Source organism: Phacochoerus africanus, chromosome 14 (assembly GCF_016906955.1).
Source record: "Phacochoerus africanus isolate WHEZ1 chromosome 14, ROS_Pafr_v1, whole genome shotgun sequence".
NCBI classification, from domain to species: Eukaryota; Metazoa; Chordata; class Mammalia; order Artiodactyla; family Suidae; genus Phacochoerus; species Phacochoerus africanus.
The window spans coordinates 33,329,484-33,352,127 of NC_062557.1; the positions used below are offsets into that span (position 1 = coordinate 33,329,484).

The 22,644-nt window shown below is 46.4% G+C and overlaps 1 protein-coding gene and 1 long non-coding RNA gene across 4 annotated transcripts in view; one reads left to right on the forward strand and one right to left on the reverse strand.

Annotated features, from left to right (window-relative positions):
• Positions 1–862: 862 nt before the first annotated feature.
• Positions 863–12,157, reverse strand: LOC125115028 (uncharacterized). Its single transcript, XR_007131964.1, has 2 exons — positions 11,757–12,157; positions 863–2,364 (listed from the first exon to the last, which is right to left on the reverse strand). It is a non-coding gene; the product is annotated as an uncharacterized LOC125115028 (long non-coding RNA).
• A 439-nt stretch (positions 12,158–12,596) lies between these two features.
• The window catches only part of MSI2 (musashi RNA binding protein 2), a 441,294-nt gene continuing 431,246 nt past the window's right edge, over positions 12,597–22,644 (forward strand). Inside the window, exons 1-5 of one of the 3 annotated variants that reach the window (XM_047758360.1) lie at positions 12,597–12,772; positions 13,067–13,107; positions 13,421–13,502; positions 14,219–14,303; positions 18,475–18,516. In XM_047758360.1, coding sequence (XP_047614316.1) covers positions 12,711–12,772; positions 13,067–13,107; positions 13,421–13,502; positions 14,219–14,303; positions 18,475–18,516 — 312 coding nt within the window. In that variant the 5' untranslated portion in view covers positions 12,597–12,710. The remainder of the gene's footprint in view (positions 12,773–13,066; positions 13,108–13,420; positions 13,503–14,218; positions 14,304–18,474; positions 18,517–22,644) is intronic. The other 2 variants (XM_047758358.1, XM_047758359.1) reach the window with 2 other exon arrangements.

The window sequence follows — 22,644 nt, forward strand, 5'->3', positions numbered from 1 at the left end:
GCTGTGGTCACTCAATAAATGATATTGATTTATCAGGAGTCTGACCTGTTCTTATTCAGCTAGACTTGGAGGCAGCGTCTGCCCCGGCTGGTGTGATAATTCTGAGTTGGAGACCGAGGCAGGAGGAAGGCAGAGGGAACAAAGGAGAGGAAAACGTTTCGCCCACAACACTAGGTTCCTAGCTGGGTCCAATGGCCAAGTGGAAAAGGACAAACAGAAAAACTTTAGCTCAATGCCCCTCTCTCTCCATGAGGGAGCTTTTTTGCATTTCCTTCCCCGGTTTGGAAAAGAGATACCAAAACAAAATGTATTTTCTCCACCATTAAGGTGACTTTTATGTCTCCAAATACATCAAACCACGTGAGGACTAAATACATTCCAGACAAAGACATGCGCATGTTCGAGCAGTAAAGAGTGTTTGAAAAATAGAGTTTCACATTCTCTCAGCCTCACACCTTCTGCTTTTTTTTCATGTCTTTTCCAGACGTGATATACCTCCAGTTATGACTGTTAGAAAGAAACCGTCTTTGCTTTCTGATATTACACATACCTAGAAGAAGGGCTGACTTCGGATCTGTGTGCACATGCTTTTTTTTTTTTTTTTTAGGGCCCACAACACACAGAAGTTCCTAGGCTAAGGGTCGAATCAGAGCTACAGCTTCCAGCCTACACCACAGCCACAGCACCGGCGGCTCCTTAACCCAGATGAGCGAGGGCAGGGATTGAACCCTCGTCCTCATGGACGCTAGTCGGCTTCATCACCACTGAGCCACAGCAGGAACTCCATACATGCTTATTTTTAATTCCCTGGAAGGAAACAAACTAACCCGGAATGTAAGCGCATGCTCAGAAGTCACAATGCTTGAGGAAAGAAGCTATTTATTTACTTAAGGGAAATACAAAGGCCCCATTCCTTTTAGACAGGGAATTTATACTCGGTGGAATTTTCATGAATAAAAAATTCACTTCACTTCATATTTTCTGGTAAAAAACACTGGTTTGCTTTTTCAGTGCAAAGTTGGCCATGTCTGTCCTGAAGAGTCAGGCTTGTGAGGCTCCAGGAGACAAAGTGAACAGACTCTTTAAGCAGAGAGGTGCTTGGCCTGCTGGTGAAACCCAATACCGAAAAGTAAACAGAGAGCGCTCCGCGAAAAAGAGCAAGTTTAAATGGATCTTGCTCTTCCAATGTGGAAACACGCTCATGGTTGTTAGTAACTGAGTCAAGACATTTAAATCATACGTATACTTTTATATCTCGACAGTGACCTTTTGTAAGTGTGCAGTGGGGATAAGAAGATGAGCAAAGCGATGCTCCAGAAAGAGCATTGTAGGTAATTGAACATGAAATGTGTTGCTCTCTGATACCATTAATAATATGCAATCGCTACTTTATATCTAATATGCAGTTCATTTGGCCAGCGTCTAAGGAAAGCCCTCTCAAAACATGAGCATAGGAAGTCCTGCTGCTCGCCTATAAAGTAAAGCAGCTCTGTTTTCACACATTTTGAAGTATCTCCATATTAGTCATCGTGGCTGTGCCACCAATTACCCCTGAAACTTAGTAGCTTCAAGCGAGTATGTATCGTCTCACACAGGTTCTGAGGGTCGGGGAATTGGGAGTGGCTTGGCTGGGAGGTTCGGACCCAAGGTCTCCCGTTGAGTTGCTGTGGAGACGTGGGCTGGGGTAGCTGTCATCCGAAGGCTCGGCTGGGGCTGGTGGATGTGCCTTTAAGACGTCTCACAATCGTGGTTTGGGTTGTCGACAGGAATCTAGAGTTCTTCTCCATGTGGGCGGACCTATCAGGCTACTGGAGCATCCTGATGGTATGGAAACTGGCTTCCTCTAGAGTGATCCTGGAGAGAGAGCAAGGCAGAGGCCACATGCTTTTTCTGCTCTAGCCTCAGAACTCGCCTGCCATCATTTCTTCCACGTTCTGTTCATTCGAAGCCAGTGACTCAGTGCTATCCACGCTCAGGGCGCCGGGGCTAAAATTAGGCTCCACCTCTTGCAAGAGCACCAAAGAATTTGTGGAGCTATTTTAAAAGCATCGTGATTCCTCATGTATGGATGATGCCCTTGAGATGGGGGTGGGGGGGGCTTGTCAGCTCAAAGTCACCTAACTACTAGTAAGACCCTACATGCAAGGCAGCAAGACTGTTTTATTTCCCCTCTGCGGTGCCATCCACACACACGAACCAGAAAACCCCACATTCCTGAAATCGCTGCACACAAATCCAAACTCTGCCTTTTTAAACTGGCCAAGATCTTCCCGATGCAGCTGGAGGCTTTATGTTTGGAAATGGATGAAATGGACCCAAGACTGGGAGGCAGGAGTCAGCTTTCTTCTTAATCAGCTCCGCGACCTTGAGAAAAAAAATACACTTGTCTCAGGATGGTTTCCTCCTTTGTAAAACCAGACGGGAGAGCTGAGGGGTTTCCAAACTTCACTGGCCATCACATTCCTCAGGGGAATGAACGACTCTCTGGCCTTACATTAAATCCACCAGGTCACAATCTCCAAGAATCTGTAAAATTAAAAAGCTCCCCAGGAGTCTGATGGAGAGTTGTGCAAACAGTAGGAACTGCTGCACTAGACTGTGGTTCATGCTTTAGGCTCTAATGTTATTTTGTTTTTAATTTTAATTTAATGTAATTTAATTTTTATTATTTTTGTCTTTATAGGGCCGCATCTGTGGCATATGGAAGTTCCCAGGCTAGGGGTCGAATCGGAGCTGTAGCCACCAGCCTACGCCACAGTCACAGCCATGCCAGATCCGAGCCGCGTCTGCGACCTACCCCACAGCTCACGGCAACGCCAGATCCTTAACCCACTGAGCAAAGCCAGGGATCGAACCTGCATCCTCACGGATGCTAGTCAGATTCGTTTTCCACTGAGTCAAGACGGGACCTCCTCTCCTGTTAGGTTAACTGCTCCCTTCTGACTGGATGTGCCCAGGTCAAGAAATCAATTCTGGACCCTCGCTACCCTCAGCAGGGAAATTTTGAAAAAAGAAGAAAAGGAGATACCTGGGGCTCCCCTCAGGCAAAATAAGTCAGACATTCTGGAGCGGGGCCCAGGGATCATGACGGTCTGTTTGTTTTCATCAGTCTGTTTTCAAAGAGTCGTGTTCAACCTTCGTGGCATATTCGAATCCCTTGAGAAGTTTTAAAAAAGACCACTGCTCATACGCTCCCCCAGAAAAATTAAATCAGAATCTTGCGGGTGGAACCAAACACCAGTCTTTCTCCAAGTCCCTGGCTTAGTCTGAACAGCCACACGGACCAAGGTTTGCCTCACTTGAGCTCATTCTAATGCGGCCTCAACCATAAAAGATTATTCAGAAGAAAAACGATTCAGAAATCCTAAATGCATTTGAAATAGAAGATAAAAGTTAGGAATGGAAGATACGAAGAATTAAATGGAAGTGAGTTTTCATTCATTTCATTTCTGGCAACATGGCAGACTAAATAACTTAAAAGTCCTCTTACTATAAATACTGGTTTATAAATATAAACCATGTATAAATACGAGTCAAAATGCAATAAACACCTATTGAAATGAGCTCATGGAACAGCAAGGAAAGGCCTCCAGTGCCAGAAGCAAGAGAGACATGACAGCATGGTGGGGAATACGTGGAGCTGGTCTCAGGCAGGTTTGTTGGCCTTGAAAGGCTGAAGTTTGGGGGTTCCCAGCAGAAACGAATCCGACTAGTATCCATGAGGATGCCGGTTCGATCCCTGGTCTCACTCAGCGGGTTAAGGATCTGGCATTGCCATGAGCTGTGGGGTAGGTTGCAGACGCAGCTCGGATCCTGCGTGGCTGTGGCTGTGGCGTAGGCTGGCAGCTGCAGCTCTGATTTGACCTCTAGCCTGGGAACCTCCTTAAGCCGCAGGTGTGGCCCTAAAAAAGCAAAAAAGCACAAAGAAAGGCTGAAGTTTGAGCATCAAAATGGAAAGGGGACTGCAGTTTGGATGCTTTAAAGTGTGGAAATGGAACTAAGATCCCCGAATAAATCTTGAACCCTCAAAAGGATGAATCATTATAGAAATAACGCTGGAAACAAATCTCCCCAGTGGCACAGGGAGACAAGAAAATTTGTCTTGGCATAAGTTGAAAGTGGAGAAAAACGTCTTCACTAAGAATTTGGGATGACAGCCCAGTCTTCATGTAAATCTGAAACCGGAGTTTACCCTTCTTGTATGGTCCAGGAACCCCAAAGCTGAAAAATAAAGATTAAGGAGTTCCCGTTGTGGCTCAGTGGAAACAAATCCAACTAGTATCCATGAGGACACAGGATTGATACCTGGCCTCCCTCAGTGGGTTAAGGATCCGGCCTTGCCATGAGCTGTGGTATAGGTCCCAGACATAGCTCAGATCCCGTGTTGCTATGGCTGGCGTAGGCCAGCAGCTGCAGCACAGATTCAACCCCTAGCATTGGACCTTCCATATGCCATGGGTTCCACCCTAAAAAGACATTAAAAAAAAAAAAGATCAGGGGAGTTCCCGTCGTGGCTCAGTGGTTAACGAATCCGACTAGGAACCATGAGGTTGCAGGTTCGATCCCTGGCCTTGCTCAGTGGATTAAGAATCCCGAGTTGCCTCGAGCTGTAGTGTAGGTTGCAGATGTGGCTTGGACCCTCCATTGCTGTGGCTCTGGCATAGGCTGGCAGCTGCAGCTCCAACTGGACCCCTAGCCTGGGAACCTCTATACGCCGCAGGAAGCAGTCCTGGAAAAGGCAAAAAGACCAAAAAAAAAAAAAAAAAGATTAAAAATAGAGATCCAACACCGACCTACAAAACATACATGGATAACCACCATAGCCAAGATGTAGCAGATACCAGAGTAGATACCAGAGTCCCAAGAACTCAGCAAACAGAAGGATCAGACAGACTGTCAAATAAAATAAGTTTAAAATTATTAAAACCATAAAAGAACATTTGGGACTATGCGAAAATGAGTAACAGAAGAGTATAAAAGAAGGTAGATCTGAAAGAGAACTAAGCAGAACTTCTGGAAATGACATATATAGTCACTGAAATGAAAAGCTCAGTGGACGAGTTACACAGCAGATTACGCAGAGCTAAGAAAAATCAGCAAATGGCTCTGAGAAAAATTGCCCAGGAAGCAGCACCGAGCGTCAAAGTGATGGAAAGTCTGAGCAGAAGGTTCAGGGTATGTTGCCTAGAAATCGAAGGTGCCTTATACACCTAATATGAGCACCAGAAGGCGAGAACAGGGAGAGTGCAAGGGAGACAGGATTTACACAGACCATGGCTGATCGTTTTTCAGATCTGGTTAAAAAAAAAAAAAGCATCCAGAGATTTTGGATGAGTAATGCATCTTGAACCATGTAAAATAAAAGGAATTCATACCTGAACACAGCATGACAAGAATGCAGGAAGCCAAAGACAAAGAGAAAAAGTTCAGGAATGTGTAACTGGGTCATCATGCTGTACAGTAGGAAAAAAAAAAAATTGTATTGGGGAAATAATTAAAAAAAAAAAAAAGCTTAAAACCAGAAAGAAAAGACAGATTACTTACGAAGAAATCACATTTAGACTGACAGCAAATGTCTCAACAATAAATAGAAAATAAGAAGACATGACATACTCCAAAAAGGGCTCAGGGTAGAATAACTAGAATTCTACACCCACAGAAATCAGCATTGAAGGATGAGAGAGAGGAGGTCCCATCATGGCTCAGTGGTAAGGAACCCAACCAGCATTCATGAGGGCTCAAGTTTGATCCCCGGCCTTGCTCAGTGGGTGAAGGAGCCGGCGTTGTGAGGAGCTGTGGTGTAGGTCACAGACATGTTGAGGGTGTGACCCTCAAAAGACAAAAAAAAAAAAAAAAAAAAGAAAAAAAAGGATGAAAGAGAAATAAGACAATTTATACTAATGGAGATTATAGCATGTCATTCATACAACCTCCCTCTCCAAAAAAACCCACTACAAGGTAAGTTTCAAGGAAAAAGGCGGGTACCTAGAAACAAAGTAGAAAAATATGCTAGAAACAAAGGTGAACAAATTGGTAAACAAGGGCAAATCTAAACACTGACTTATAAAACGAAATGATAGTAGGTTTTAAATTTAGGGGTATAAAAACTAAGTGTGGGTCCAAAATCAGTACTAATAACAGGTAAAAGGGAGGATGTAATTGAAGTTGAATAATTCTCTGTTTACTGTAGAGATTTAGGAAGGCTAGATTAAGTATCCATGTTAAAAGCTGTAATCACTGGAGGAGTAGAAATATAACTTAACTACTAAATTATTGAGGAGGAAAGGGGAAAAAAGAATTCTTGGACCCATCATGGCTCAGGGGAAACGAATCTGACGAGGAACCATGAGGTTGCAGGTTTGATCCCTGGCCTCGCTCAGTGGGTTAAGGAGCCGGCGTTGCCATGAGCTATGGCGTAGGTTGCAGATGTGGCTCAGATATGGCATTGCTGTGGCTGTGGCATAGGCTGGCAGCTGTAGCTCTGATTAGGCCCCTGGCCTGGGAACCTCCATATGCCATGGGTGTGGCCCTAAAAAAAAAAAAAGAATTCTTGATCAGTTCAGTAGAAGAAAAGGAAATAAATATCATACAGAAAGCAGAATAAAAGGTGAAAAATGAAACATGAATTTCAAATGTCAGAGGTTAGAACAACAGGATGTCCTATAAGTTGTTAGAATACAAATTGCAAGAGCAACTTCAAAAAACTGTTTAGCATTATCTTGTGAAGTTTTGCATTTATATACTTCAGGACCCAGTAATCACTCCAAAGAGAATTTTTGGTTCACATACACCAGAAGACAAGACTGTTGATACACCACTGCTTGTAAGAATTAAAAAACTGGAACAACCCAAAGGCCTATGACAAGAGAATGGACAGACTGATTTGTAGCAGAGGCACAAAATGGAATAGTATACAACTCTGAAAAATAGTGAACTACAACCAGATACAACAATCTAGATGAATCTAAGTAATACTATGTTGAGTACAAAATATAGGCCTCAGAAAATTTTCATAAAATTTTAAAACAAGTATATAACAATTTGATAAGACTTTTTAAAAAGCAAAAAAATAAAAATAAATACAAGATTGAAATTAGTACTTTCTTCTGGTGGGGGTACAACAGAGGAGGAGCACATAAGTAGTTGTAAGTCACTGTTACTGTTTTAGTTCTGTAGTTGAATAGGAGGTTTACAAGAGTCCATAATATTAAAAAATAAATAAAATAAGGCCATGGATATACCCAGTGATGACAGTATGTTTATGCCAGAGATTGTGATTAATATAGTTTTGTGCCCCCAAGATTCATTAAAAATATCAGCAACTACATTAAAGGTAAATGGACTCAACTTACCAGTCAGGTAAATAAATAAATGAACAAGACCCAGGTATTTCTAAGAGACTTACCTAAAAATTAAAGATGTAGAAGGGTTGATGGATGGAACACTGTAAATCAACTATAATAAAAAAAAATTTAAAAAGAAAGGTTGAAAGTACAGGAATGGAAAAAGAAATGCCAGACAAATGTCATCTAGAAGTTGAAGTAGTCATATTTATTGCAAGCCAAGTAGACTTTAAAGCAAAAATCACTAGGGTTAAAGATCATCTATGTATACAGTCAAGAATCAATTCACTAGGAAAATGGTAAATCTAAGCTTGTATGCACCTAGTAACATAGAGTCAAAACACATAAAGCAAAAAAAGAGAAATAAAATGTAGAAAACAGAAAAATGCAGTCATAGCAGGAGATTTTCACAGGTTTTCTTGACGTACCTTATCACATATTCTCAAAATATAGAGAGCAAAATTTGAGTGACTTATAGTAGATATTGGCAAATTCAGTCACATGAGGAGACTTTAACGTACCACTATAAAAAGTGATTGATCAAGCAGAAGAATATGAGTAAGGCTAAAGAAAATCCGGATAATATAATTAACGAGCTTGAGTTAACAGACTCACATAGAATGCTACAGAACAAATTAGGTATACACATTCTTTTCAAAGCTACATGGACTATTTATAAAAACCAAGTATTTACCAAAGCAAATCTCAACAAATTATAATGAAACTCAAAGGTGCTTCTTTGAAAACACTAGCAGAATGTAGAAACACTAGGTCAAAAATAGGGAGATCTCTGACATAACTGATCCAGAAAAGAGAAGATACATATACAATAATATTTGGAATGATGGAGTTCTTGGTGTGGCTCAGTGGGTTGGGAATCTGACTCCAGCGGCTGGGGACACTGAGGAGGCACATGTTTGATCCCCAGCCCAGCCCAGTAGGTTAAAGGATCGGGCATTGTCATAACTGTGATGTAGGACCACAGCTGTAGCTCGGAGTCAATCCCTGGCTTGGGAACTTCCATCTGTGATGGGTGCAGCCATAAAATAAAATTAAAAAAAAGTTTGGAATGAAAAAATAGAGGTTATGGGTAGATGCAGCAGAGATTAAAATATATTAAAAGAAAACTATGAACAGCATTTTGTCAGTAAATTTGAAAACCTAAATGGTGTGGATAATCTCCCTGGAAAAATACAATGAATAAAAACTGAGTCAGGAAGAAAATAAAACCTAAAGAGCTCCATAGCCACCAAAGAAATGGAACTGGTAGTTAAAAATCAACCTAGTAAATGTTTATCCCAAACCCAGACATTTTACCAGCAAGTTCTACCAAACATTCAAGGAACACATAATTCCAATTTTATACACACTGTTTGAGAAAATAGAAAAAGAAGGAACACTAACCAGTTCATTTATGAGGCCAGTATAACCAGACAAAGGCAATATGGAAGGGAATAAATTGCAGCCAATTTGACTTATGGACATGGGTACAAAAACGCCTACAAGGAAATTAGAGGTCCACCTTCATTCATTTGTTCATGCTTTCATTCATTCCAACAAACATCTGCTGAGCGTCAACCATGCACCAATAGACACTGAGCTAATACTTGGAGAGCAGAAATGGACAGGAGCTTAGGACTTAGTGGAGGAGATGAGCAATAAAGCAAATGATCACACAGGGTAGGGTACCCAGAGGACATTCTGGCAGGATAACAGTGCCTACCGAGAGGGATTCAACCCATCAGAGAGGTCAGGGAATGCTTTCCAGGCACATTAGCAGAGTAAGAATGGGTGTGGGAAGGGTGTTTAGGAGTCTTGCAACAGCGGCTCCAGTAGGACATCTGAGCTGCAGTAGCAGGAAAGGTGAATTTGAGATTAAGGAAGTAAAACCAACAGTTCTTCCTGATGGATTGCACATGGGAAGGTGTCAACCTGGAGAGGGGCCAACCTTGTCTCGAAGATGGCTGAGGATCTGTTCACGCAGAGAGGGAACCTTAAAGGAGGGTCAGATTTAGGGGAAAAGAGCATGCATGTGGTTTTGGATAGGCTGAGTTTGGGGGACCTTTGGGAAGGCTAAGAGGGGATATTGAATAAGAAATTAACCAGAGCTGGAGGGAGATTTTAATTTTTTTTTTTTGTCTTTTCTAGGGCCGTACCCGCAGCATATGGAGGTTCCCAGGCTAGGGGTCTAATCCAAGCTGTAGCTGCTGGCCTACACCAGAGCCACAGCAACACGGGATCCAAGCTGCATCTGCAACCTACACCACAGCTCACGGCGACGCCGGCTCCTTAATCCGCTGAGCGAGGCCAGGGATCGAATCCGCCACCTCATGGTTTCTAGTCGGATTTGTTAACCACCGAGGCACAGCGGGGACTCCGAGAGATTTTAATTTGAGTGACATCAGCATGTAGGGGGTACTGAACCCATGCTTCAGAGGTTCTCACACACGGAAAGAGTATAAATGCAGGAGAGAACGAATACCAATATTTAAAGGAAAGGCAGAGGAGGAGGAATCAGGGCAAAGAGAGGAGGAATGGCTGGAGAGGAGGATGCAAACCAGGAGGGTGTGGGCATCAAGGTTGCCAAGGGAAGAGTGTGACAAGAAAGGCGTGTCCCAGTGTCATGGGCTTTAGAAGACCAAGAGTGTGGCAGACTGACATGGTCCTGGAATTCTGCTGGCCCAGGGACTACACAGAGGGAGTGAGTTAGAGGAGAAATGAACAATAATAACAATAATGGAAATAATAATAATAAACCATTACATATATTATGCAAAGGAACATCTGTAACTTGGTTATGGTGGGGGTTACTCGCCTCCATGAATTTGTCAAAACTCCGAATTACAGGCCCAGAAGAGTCAATGTTACTGCATAGAAATTAAAATTAAATAAATAGAAACCACGTAGTGTTGGTGATTTAAGCTCCAACTTTCTCTCAGCCACTGACTTTATAACTGCAGCGCCAGCCCCTCGCAGGGTTTCAGTTCTGTTCAGCGCATGCAGGTCTGCAACAAGGAACAAGGGCACCCCACTCTCTGTCCTTGAGAAGGACAGAATACATATGTCTGCAGCAGAGCCAGAGGGCGTGGGACTGATGGCCAGAGCCCCTGTAAGGAACTGACAGGTGGAGGTAGGGCGTAGCCTGGAAAGCCTGCTTCCTCTGGGCTCCCCGATGTAAGATGAGGGGTTGGACCAGGAAAGGCCTTTCTGCCTCTGATGGTCTGCGGGTCTCGTGTAAAAATCCCACACAAAATCCAATTAGCTCTGTTTGGTATTGAGCATAGCCACAATAAACAATTACCGTAATAACAACTGGCTCTTCCATACACAGGACCCCAGATGATTCGGAAAGCAGTTTGGAGGGAGGGAAAATGCTTGGGTTTAAAGTTTTAAAGTGCCTTCTAAAAATCGCATGAAGTAATGATTGATAAGGCACACAGCTCACAGCTCATGTGGGCTTGCAATCAAAAAGGGACTTTTCCATGTGTTCATTTCAATCCCTCCCCTCCCTCTATCAAGGAAGAATGATCCCAGTTTAGGAGACAGATTAATAAGAGTCTGGTCACTCAAGGCTTTGGCTGATGTTGGGATTTTCCAAAGATTCCATTTTCCCAAGAGCCACAGTGGATTTGGTACAGTTTTGGCATTGAGTGTATTCCATTGTGTCCTAATCCAATGAAAACGAATGGAAAAGTGTTAATTGGGCATCAATTCATGCTTAACATTAATCTGAGTATTTGATGAACCACAACTTTATGTTGCCCCTCATGCCATATTAACTCAATTTATTGTAATGATTTAAAACAATAAGGATAATTACATCCTTATTGTTTTAAATACCCCATAAATTGAATCCAGCCTGAATTTGGCCCGCCTGAAATGTGCTGTTTAAATGTGAGATGTTTGGGGGAAGCTACAGAAACTTCTTTTTGGAGTTATCAGTGCGGGAAAGGATGAGAAGCAGCACTTTTTAAGCACCTACTGTGTACCAGGACCTGTGCTACACCACTACTCCTAAGGTGGCCAGGGTGAGTGTGTTTGAAGCCTTCTGCCACCCTCAGCTACCTCCACAGATGGTGGGGGGCTTGGTCTTAATTTACATTTCATGCACTTCGCTACCTCAGCATAGAAACAATAATACATACATAAAACGAAGGGGTTGAGAGGGGTTTCCTGAAATAACCACCCTTCCCAGCCCTCCCGGAGGTGCTCCCAAACTATTTCTCTTTATACGCAAAAATTTGATTTGAACTCCAATCATTTGACCTTGACCCCTATAAACCTATTTTATTATATTTTTTAAACTCCGTATGATTAACGCGGAAACCCTTTCTTCGGCATTTTCTCACCACTGGAATCGCGTCAGTTTCCTCAAAGTTCCAAAATAACCTTTCCCGGGCACGGATTTCGTACCTCTGCCAGGGAAGGGCGGGGAGCGGCGCAAGACGTGCCGGTTTGGAGCGAGAGCCAGAGAGAACTTCCAGCGCGAGAGGAAAATAAAACTTGTGGCTGGCGTTGGTGCGGGAGGGTCTCCGCAATCCTGAAGGCCCCCGACCTAGAGGGGTCTCGGGGGCCGCCCGAGGAGCGCCAGGGTCTGGGTTTGATCCCGACGTCCTTGACCTAAATTTCTGCGCGGTGGCTGGAAAAAGGGCGCAGAGCCGGGAGGGCGGCTGGTGCCATCCCCGGATCCCGGCGGCTGGGGCTGGGGCTGGGGCACTTGAATGGAGAGGCCGACCTAGAAGGGGTGGGGGGCGTCTTCTCCCCAGCCCGAGTGTAGAGCGGTGGCCAGCTCCCCGCTCTTCCCCCTCCCCCGATCCACCCGCCCCACGCAGCCCATGTGATCGAGGGAAGTCGGGGTGCGCTCCCCCCCCACCCCCGGCCCGGCCCGGCCCGGCCCGCCCGGAGGCGGGGCCCCTCGGGCCGCGGGGTTCGCGCACCGCCCCCGTGGGTCCGGCTGCGGGGGGCCGAGTGTGCGCGCGCGGGCAGGCGGGGGCCGCACCGGGGTGCGTGACGTCACCGGCATTGGTTACACGACGTTCTAGAACTCCGCCCCACGTGCGCCGGGAGGAGGGGGAGGAGGAGGGGATGGGGGTGGGGAGGAGGAGGGGGAGAGGTGGGGATGGGCCGGGGGGGCGGGGACGGGGGGTGTGCGAGCAGCGGGGCTGAGCTAAGCCGAGCCCACGTGTGACGGCTCTCGCCGCTGCCCCGGCTCCGCCGCTCGCTGAGAGATTCGGAGGAGCCCGGGCGGGGGGGAGGAGGAGGGGGAGGAGGGAGCGGGAGATCTCGGGGCTCGGAGCCGGCCGCCGCTCCGCTCCGATCGCTGTGGGGCTCGGTTTTTTGGGGGTGGGGGGGCGGGGGGGCTCAGATATGGAGGCAAATGGGAGCCAAGGCACCTCGGGCAGCGCCAACGACTCCCAGCACGACCCCGGGTAAGTTTCCAGCCGCTGCCCACCGCGCCGCCTCGGGCTCGCTCTCCTTGCAGCGGCGGGGACGGCTGTGCGCGGAGCCGGGCATCTCCCGCGCCCCCCCCGCCCCTCCCGCGCGCCCCCCCCGTGGAAGTTACACACCTTTGGATTGCATTTCGCCGTCACCTTCTCCCCCACCCCACCTCCCGGCTCTCGCTCGCTCGCTCCCCCCTGCTTTCCTTTTAGCTTTTGTAAGTTACACGTCAAAATGGCCGATCTGACATCGGTGCTCACTTCTGTTATGTTTTCTCCCTCTAGTAAAATGTTTATCGGTGGACTGAGCTGGCAGACCTCACCAGGTAAGGGAGGGAGGGGGGGACGCCTGGGTCCCCCCCTTCTTGGCTTCTTTATTGCTCTTTGTTATCCCGGTGTAGGAGCCCCCCCCCCGCCATTGGCTCCCCACTTCTCCTGTGCAAGGTTATTTTTTTAAATAGCAAATCCTTTCCGAGCCCTCTACGCGACCTCTGTTGCCGAATTTCCCCCGCGTGTGCAAAAAACCCCCCAGAATAACAACAGAAAACTACTTTTGGTTTTTGTCCTTGATCAAAATTTGCATTGCTTTTTTTTTTTTTCCACACCTTCCCCCCCCCACCTCTCTCTTTCTCTCTACAGATAGCCTTAGAGACTATTTTAGCAAATTTGGAGAAATTAGAGAATGTATGGTCATGAGAGATCCCACTACGAAACGCTCCAGGTAAACCATTCCCTTCTGGATTTTGTCTTTATTTTAGAAGAAAGTTTAAGTGTTATTTTTGGAGGTGTCTTCGGTAGTAGCTAAGCGGATTTAGAATGGGGCTCAGGCATGTGGCTGATTTCGAACGTCGCTCAGTCCCCCCCCATTAACCCCAAAGGTTATTAATTGGGGCTGAACTCTGGCTACAGAGATGCCCATGTTTCTGCTTTAAGTCATTTCTCCGTCGCTTCTTTTTCTCCTGTTTCAAATGACATTCAGCTTCCATTCACTTTCCACATAGTTTTCTTTTTTTTTTCTCCTCCCTTCCCTATGTATCCTTTCCCCGCACTCCCAGTTCCCCAAACTCTTAAAGCCCCTCTTAGAAAGGTGGATGAATCTCCTCTAAGTGCTGGGTTTTCTTCGGAATAAAACAAAGCGTTAAAGAAAGGGAAGGGAGGAGGAGGAGGAGAGAGATTGAGGTGGCGAAAGAGTGGAGATACCAGCGTTCTCCAAGTTACCTCCAGCCGCCCTGCCCCCGTTCCACTTCCCCCATTAACCTTGATGTGTTTCCTTGGGAGGCGGAGGGCTGTAGGCAGGAGGGGGTGGGGAGGGCGCCGGGGAGTGGGGGTGCGTGGGGGCAACTTTTTGCTTTCCATTCTGCGTTGGGGCTCACTCCTTGTTGCTCTCACGGTGTCACATTTTCTTGTTTGTTTTTCTCCCTCTTTGTCTCATTTCAGAGGCTTCGGTTTCGTCACGTTCGCAGACCCAGCAAGTGTAGATAAAGTACTAGGTCAGCCCCACCACGAGTTAGATTCCAAGACGGTAGGTTGCTTTTCCTTGTTGTTGTTGTTCGCCCCTTTTCAGGACCGATCTGGGCATTGACAGCCCTATTTAAAGAGACAGTGCCTTCTTTTGCTGCTGTGCTGAGAAGTGGGTACTTTGAAGCAGAGCTTGCGAGTTGGTTCTAAAGTTTGCTGCGACGGCTGGGTTGGGGGTTTTCTTTTTAGAGCTTGTTCCCCTGCAGCCCCTGAGGCTGCCCAGCCTAGGCTTGGGGGAGGGGTCGGCTTGGGGAGAGGCTATCTTCCAGGCCAAAGGACCATGCAAAGAAACTCCACCACCGAGAGAGAGCCGAGGCAACTTTTCTTTGTCAGCCGAGCACAGCCCGCGTTACCAACTGTGGCTGTAGGAATTGGCTCTTAGAAGGCACAGCCTGCTTGGCGGAGGGGGACAGGGGGCGGAAGGAGGTGAGGGGGCGCTAATCACAGTCCAGGCAACAGGTTCCTCTTGGGCACTTAGGGTTGGGAATGTGGTTTGAGAAGGGAAAGAAAGAGGCTTTACAGAGCCAAGCTGGGCAGGCAGTGGGTGACTCCAGATGGTGTGAAATCTAAGGCTGATAAGGCCTTGGGTTTCAACGTGTCTTTTTCTTTTTCTTTTTTCTTTTTCTTTTCTTTTCTTTCTCTTGATCCTTTGTTTTGAGTGTGGGTACTTTTATAGCATTAGAAGGTTTTCAAGTCCAGGGTTGAGGGGGGTAAAAGTCTCTTTGAGGCCAGAAGGGAAGAAAGTATCAGTGGATAATAATACATTTTATGGGGGAGTGGGAGGGGAGTTGATCTGATTTATGCTGGCTCTCCTGCCTTCCCTGTGTGTCTGTCTAGGAGAATTTCAGTACTGGCTTTTGTACGTCCACCTAAAGCAGGGGCAGGGGATCCAAGGTGGTGCTGGGATGCAGTGCTGGGCTGCTGGGGGCTTCCCGTCTGTGGTGGGTGGGTGGGAGGGAGAAGGCAAGGAATCTGATTCTAGGCCTAGCTGCTGGTTCAAGACCCGACAAGGCAAGTTGTTCCCTGCCTCTAGGCCACAGTTTCCTCTTCTGTAAAATAAAGGAGTGGGACAGAGCAGTCTTGAAGTCCTTTTGGGCTTTAACCCTGTATGGAAGAGCTGAAAAGCAAAACCTGGCCACCTTTGGTGCCCTTGAATTGATTTTGCAAATTCACCCTGTTTCTCTGATCAGACATCAGGTGCATGCCTCCTCCCCAGCTCAGGAGAAGACCCCTCCCGCCACACACACACACTTTAAGTTGCTTTATTAATTGCATTGGACCTGTGGTAACTTGTGGCCCAAAGTACTGGTGTACTTTTAGGTCATTAAATTTCAGGGACAGGGTTTGCAGGGTGATCCCTGATGTCTGAAGAATTTTTATCTCCTTGACTTCGTGGCTAGGCATTTCAAAAAGCGAGTAACATTAACGAGGAAAGATGTTTCAAGGCAAACTGGGGAATTTGGTATCCATCCCTCTGCCCACCCTGGGTTGGAGAAATACAGTACTTGATTTCTCTCGTGGCTGGTGGTGGGTCATCTCTCGCCATCGTATCAGGTGCGAGGCCTGTGGTGGTCCCTCCCTAATTGTTTGTAGACGTGTTTAGGTGGCTATTATGTAGTATAACCTAGCTTTTGACTTTGTTTCAACGTGCAGTGCAGGAGGCAGACGCGGTTGGTTTATTGACATGGAAGCGAGGATCTTGTTTACCCGTTACCTTAAAAGCTTTGTTTAGGTAACGGCCATTCATATCCAAAATAGTCCCCTAGTATTTTCCTAGAGGATTTGTAGCTCCAGTAAGTAGAGCTGTACCTAACTAACTCATGTTTTCATTTTTGGTAGTTTTCTTTTCTGTTCTTTTTTTTTTTTTTTTTTTAAGAGTTGACAGGGATGTGCAAAAGGTTGGGATTTGCCATACATATATCTTGACCCACCCTCTCCTTTTCGAGATCTCAGCGTGCACACTTGGCACACGGAAGAACTCTCCTTGTGGTATATGTTGCGACACGCTGTTATCGCAACACCCAATACAGGAATCCTGAATTGGCTCCGAGTTTTGTCCTTTTAGATGATTCTTTCAGCGCTCGGCTTGCTCTGGCCTCTCCCTTCTCCCTCCGGCTCCTGGCCGGTCCCCCCAACATGTGCCTCACCTTTTATCCCCCCCCCCCCAACAAGGTGACTGATGAAGGCACTTGGGTGCTGTTGAGCACACAAACCACACTGTGGGGGAGTGTTGATGAAAAGACCCCTCTGTCTGACGTTGGGTCCGAAGAATGGGAAATCCACACCTGTTGTATTTCTCCTGTCGACAGCTCTAGTTGGTGCTGAATACACCTGTAGCTGTGATAATGTTAATTTCCATGAAAGGGTAGTTTCCTAGATCAGAGATTTTTGTCTGTTTTAGTTCCCGCGAAGCAATCTCTCATTTCTCAGGTGATGTTTAAAGGTGGAAAACATGCTGCAGACTTTTATTAGGTCTTTAAACGACCTTAATAAAAGTGGTAGATCTTTATGTCTTACCGGCTGGGTCCTAGGGGATAAGTCTCCGAAACAGAATTAGCTGTGGTGTGACTTTCCCTCCTCTGCGCTTTTTTTTTTCCCCAAAGCATTACTCTTTTATTCCCCCCCCCCCATGGCAGCACTGAAAACAAGGTTGAGATTTACATTTTAAAAGGGGAACATTTTAATATGAAAGCCAAAGCGGATAAATAAATAACTTGTAGCAGTATTCATGCCACGCTCCGCGTTGAATTTTACTCAAAGATTTGTGACATTTAGAAATTTAATGAAAACCAACAAGGGGAATATTTTTTTCGCTCCTTTCCTCCCCATATTTTCTCTCCAACACCCCCTCCCCCAGCTCTACCCCACATCAGCCTGTTAGATTCAAATGCTTCTGTGGGAATTGTTTGGAGTTTTAAAGCCAGTCCCTGGTTGAGATCTGCAGATGTGTCTGCTTGGGGTACTGGTTGTTTTTCCCTTCCACTTGGGGTTAGGGTAGGGGGTTACCCTAATTGTTACACTGGATTCTGACTGCTTTTTTTTCCAGTGATTTTTGTTTTGTTTTGTTTTTAATCCTCTTCCCATAATGGCCTTATTTTTCTAATATGGGTTGAGGTTCTTCGCAGATTTTTTTTTTTTTAACCTCCCCTTGTGATTTTTAAAATCCAGGTGCTTTTAGTTCCTTTGTTTCCTTTCATTTGAATTTATTATTATTATTTTTAAGAACCAGCTCAGGCTCCAAAGTTTTGGACACCTGCTTTCTTTTCGAGGTGGAAGGGCAGAACGAACTATCCTTTTGAATAATCTTAGATAATTTTACTTTTGCTCAAACAAGTGAGTTCATTCAAGCAGAACATCGAGTTGATGTCAGCGGGGAATTTTTGTTATTTATTTTATTTTTTTTTGTCTTTTTGCTATTTATTGGGCCACTCCCGCGGCATATGGAGGTTCCCAGGCGAGGGGTTGAATCGGAGCTGTAGCTATTGGCCTACGCCAGAGCCACAGCAACGCTGGATCCAAGCCTTGTCTGCAACCTACACCACAGCTCACGGCAACGCTGGATCCTTAACCCACTGAGCAAGGGCAGGGACTGAACCCGCAACCTCATGGTTCCTAGTCGGATTCGTTAACCACTGCGCCACGACAGGAACTCCAGCGGGAATTTTTGGATGCTGTTGATTTGAAAAACATTTTGGAATCCCCTTCCCCACGTGTGTCGTTTGGTTATTGGGAAGGAGAAGAACTACCATCCGGGGACTGCTGGATCGTCCACATAATTTTTAGGTTATAGTTTTTTCCAGTGATGATGCTCCCGTCTTTTTTTTTTTTTTTTTTTCCTTAGCCTTGCGTCCCGCATTAGGTGCAGGTACCATTTAACATTCGGTGTCCGTGGAGGAGAAGCCCTTGCCTAAATTGAGAACATGCCAGATCTGACTTGTTAAAGCACATTTTATACATGGACATACCTGGCAGAACATTTCAGAAAGGCTGGCCCTATTTGTTACATCTGGGAAGGGACCTTGAACGTTGAGATCAAACTTGAGTTGCCTGAGAAGTTACCAAAAGCTGGGTTAAAAGCCTGAGAAATGAGTGATTCGTAGATAGGTGATTAATCATACTTTTTTCCCTCCCCTCGAAGTCCTGCAGTTGACGCCTCCTTTTCCATTTCTCCCCAGATTGACCCCAAAGTTGCATTTCCTCGTCGAGCGCAACCCAAGGTAAGTAGGAGAATTGGTTGATGGGTTTTCGCACTCAAATGCTTGCTGAATTTCAAGTTTCAGACTGAACCCTGGCAATGAAGCCTTGAAAGCTGGCGTACACCGTGTCTTCAGGGTATCAGTGTGTGGTTGAGAGAGGCCGGGCTGGGCCGGATACTCTGTGAGATGACCATGTGTGTATGTGTGTGTGTGTGTGTGTGTGTGTTCGTGCCCAAGCGCAAGCTAGCCATCCCCAGGTGGGTTCTGATCGTCAGCTGGGGGCAGGGACAAGCCTGCTCCTTCATGAGCAGACATAGATCTGTCTGTTGCAATATTTCGGCAAGGTTCTATTTATTTTTTAAGCATTGCTGAGATCGGTCATATCAGGAAAAGTTGCGTCTTTCCTCATGACTCTTCTTTGGAGGGTACTCTTTTGAGGCCTTGCAACTTGGAGATTACAGAGAGGACTAGAATTTAAATAAAAGGCTTACCCTTTCTTGGAAGAACAACTTTGTAGACCCACAAAGCCTTCCATCTGACAGAGGACGCGATGGATGTGTCGGTTTCAGGTAGGTTGGACATATCTGGGCACTCTTGAAACCAGCACTGCCGTTCTTTGGTGCAAGCGCTGGTGCCTGCGTGGAGAAGCGCTGGACGTGTCCCCTTGTCGGAGTGGTGCCACAAGCCTTGCTGAACGACCTGAGATAGGCCTTCCCTTTTTCCCCCAAGTGTGTAGTTAACGTAGTTCTCCCTGAGCTCGCCAGGTGTGGTCTCGAGAAAACAGCTGCATGAAGCCAAAGGTGAACTTGAAAGGGCTTCTGGCTTCCATGCTACATTTGCACTTCTTAATTATACGCTTTTCTTCCCTATGTAACATGGGAAGAAAGGCTGTTTCTGCATCCTGTGGTCTGGGCACTCTTTCAGGGGAAAGGGGAGAAGGCGAAGTGTCTGATCGGAGGTCAGAGAGGGCAGGGGCTATGGTTTTAGCGAATTCAGTTTATTTCTTTAAGTGTGGTCTCCTGGAAGTGGAACCTTTTGGGTGTGCAAAGGGAGAAATGGTTTTGCACGTTAATGAAGAGAGAGTTGGCTGTTGTGGGTCATAATTTGGAGGATTTCAGGTTGGGGCCATACGATCACCCCCTTTCTCTTTCCCTCTGTCTCTCTCGCCCCCTCTTTTTCTTTCTTCCATGTAATGCTTTCTCCTTCTTCCCTCCCCTTCCCTTCCCTTCTCTTTTTGGAAGGAAACACAAATCTAAACAAAAATAGGGAAATGTTTTCTTTCAGCATTTTTTCTTTAATGCTTTAGCTGATAGGAGTTAGTGAACCAAAGAGGTTACACTGTTTCTGTACCGAGCACAAACTTTGGGACCCTCTTAAGTGTTTAAAGGTTGCTTTCCAAACTGTGTGTGATCCTTGACATTTCAGAAGGCTTCCAGAATTAGCAGTGTTTCCTGAGTTTGGAAGAAGTGCTGTTTCTTCCATAAGTGTGAATCTTCAAATTTCCAGGTTAGTCACTTGATCACCCAGAACTGGGATCAGATTACCCTAGACGGAAACTGGAAAAATCCCTGACTTGGTCAAACCATGGGTTTGACCTGTTTTCTCCTCTCTCTCCCAGCTGCCCCTACCCCCTAGCTTTTTTTTTTTTTTTTTTTTTTTTTAACCAGTGCTCTATTTTAATATCCTCTGGCGTTTGGCTTTTCAGTGATGCGTTCAACTTAAAAAATGAGACAGACTATTTCTTGAACGCGTCAAAGTGTGCGCATACCCCACCCCGCCCGCCCTCTGAATCGGATGTGAATTAACAGACTTTTGGATGTGAGCTAACATTCAACTCGTTGGGGAAGGACATCTGTCCATTCAATTCTAGGGGTTTTGTAAGGACACTTTTTATGACACGCCTTGCTTTTTTCAGAGAACTTTCCTATCCGTTACCGCCACCCGAATCCCAGGTCCTGCAGCACTGAGTTAATTGTCTCGGTTTGCTCATCTATAAAATGGGGGGATGACTTGGCTCCCTCAGAAGGTTGTCGTGAAGGGTGAAAGGGCCTGGCAGAGGGGGAGGGCCTGGGGACCCATCATCCTCGTTGTTGGTGTAACTACCTTTCTTGTTGTTGTTGTTTTCAAGCTGAGCAGCTTGTCTTTGGATGCCAGCTGTGCCCCTCGTTATACTGTGTGACTTTGGGCAAATCAGTTAGCTTCTCTGAACCTCCGTTTCCCCATCGCATTGAGTTCGGGTACAGATTCAATCAATTCACAACGGTAGGGAGTTCCTGTTGTGGCTCAGCAGTCACGAACCCGACTGGCCTTGCTCAGTGGGTTAAGGCTCTGGTGTTGCCGTGAGCTGTGGTATAGGTTGTAGATGTGGCTCAGATCTGGCGTTGCTGTGCCTGTGGCAGAGGCCGGCAGCTGCAGCTCTCTTTCCACCCTTCGCTTGGGAACGTCCATATGCTGAAAAAAAGCAATCAATCAATCAGTCAATCAATAAATACAAGGAAAGGTCAAATGCCTGAAAGAAGACCTAGCATAGCGTATGTGTTACCTGCTGTTTTTATTATTATTTTTGCAAGGTCCTCACAGCGATCCCAGGAGAGGATTGAGTCTGTGTGCCAGGCACTCTGGTAGGGACCTGATGTGTGTTCACTCACTCAGTCTTTGCTTCTGCCCTCTGAGCATTAGCTCCATTTTCTAGATGAGGACGCCAAGGCCCAGGTGCATTGAGAAGTAGTGCGATCTGGCCCCTGAGCTGGGCGCTCTCCCAGTTCCTGTCGTGCGGGGGCAGCGAGGGAAGGGGAGGAGGAGGTGGCTCGGACAGTCAGCGGGCTGCAAAGAGCAGAATCCCAGCCAGCGCCTCGGGACCTTGAAGTTCCATGGTTGGGTAATTCGCCCAAGCCCTGTGATGTCACCCTATTGTGTGACACTGTCTGGCGTGTGTCTCCATCTGAGCCCTCAGGGCACCTCTCAGATGGTCCTGGGGTTGCTCCACAGTGAAGCAGCTGGGGGATCAGCGGGGTGTTGTGCTTGGGAGTTGGGGCAGGTTGGAGAGAGAGCGTCTTCCTTGTTAATGGCTATTTTCTCTTAGAATTTGAGTCTGGCCAGGGGATTTCAGACCGAAGTTAGTAGTGGAGGCCAAAGCCTGGCTGGCTGGAGCGTAGAACTTCAACTCAAGCCTTTTTTTGTTTATTATTTATCTCCCTGCAGTTAAATGTGTGTGTGTGCGCGCACGCGCGTGCGTGCCAGGGCCCCAGGGGCAAGGTGAGCCGTGCCCCTCCTCGGGGACCCGGTGCAGGGCTGGTAAATGGTGTGTCCGCGTGCCTTCCAGTTCAGATGCATTTCTCTGCTTTCTGGCCGTCCCTCCTTGCTAACGCTCGCCAGAGAAATACTCCGTGCAGGTGTTAAAACAAGACCGGTGGAAAGAAACAGTAACGTCACACGAAAAGAAAACCCGTGGCAGGGAAGAACAGATTTCCTATTAGGACTGTCATAATATTCTGTAATGTATCATATAAATAAAAATCTGTTTTGACCAGAATTTTAATGAGAGACCAAAGCGAAGGTTTTGAATCCTGCCGTGCATCTCTCTGTCTGGGCGACAGAAATGGTCACATCTCAAGTGAAGTATAATGGGCATTATTAACTAGTCGAGGGGAGACTCTTCGGAGACTAGTGGCCATTAATTAGTGAAGTACATTTTGATCAGAAGCAGCTAAGTCTGTCCTGTGTCTCTCTATTTCTCCGGGTGATTATTTCATTTTGTAAAATATGTAAGAGTTCCTCCCCCTCCCCCACCTCTATCTTTAAAGATTAAAACGGTCATGCCGCTCGGAAACGATGACTTAATTTGCAGCCGCGGGAGAAGCGAGGATGATTGGGATCGATCATGTCATGTCCTTTCGGCAGGTCCTTTGGGCACACGTGTTGCCTGCCTGGAAGAGTTCAGCTCAGGGCTCGTGGGTTCTTTTTCTTGTGTGGAGGAGCCAGCAGACTGCCCATCTTGGGCCAAGAGTGAGTCTGGGCGTAACTCACCCTCTGCCCTAATGATCCTTGTGTGTAATAAGGCACTCCTCACTCTCCCGGTTCTCATTTTCCTCCTGAAGTTTTAGAGGCCAGAACCGTATCTGTGGATCAAGAGGGATCTCATTCCCTCAG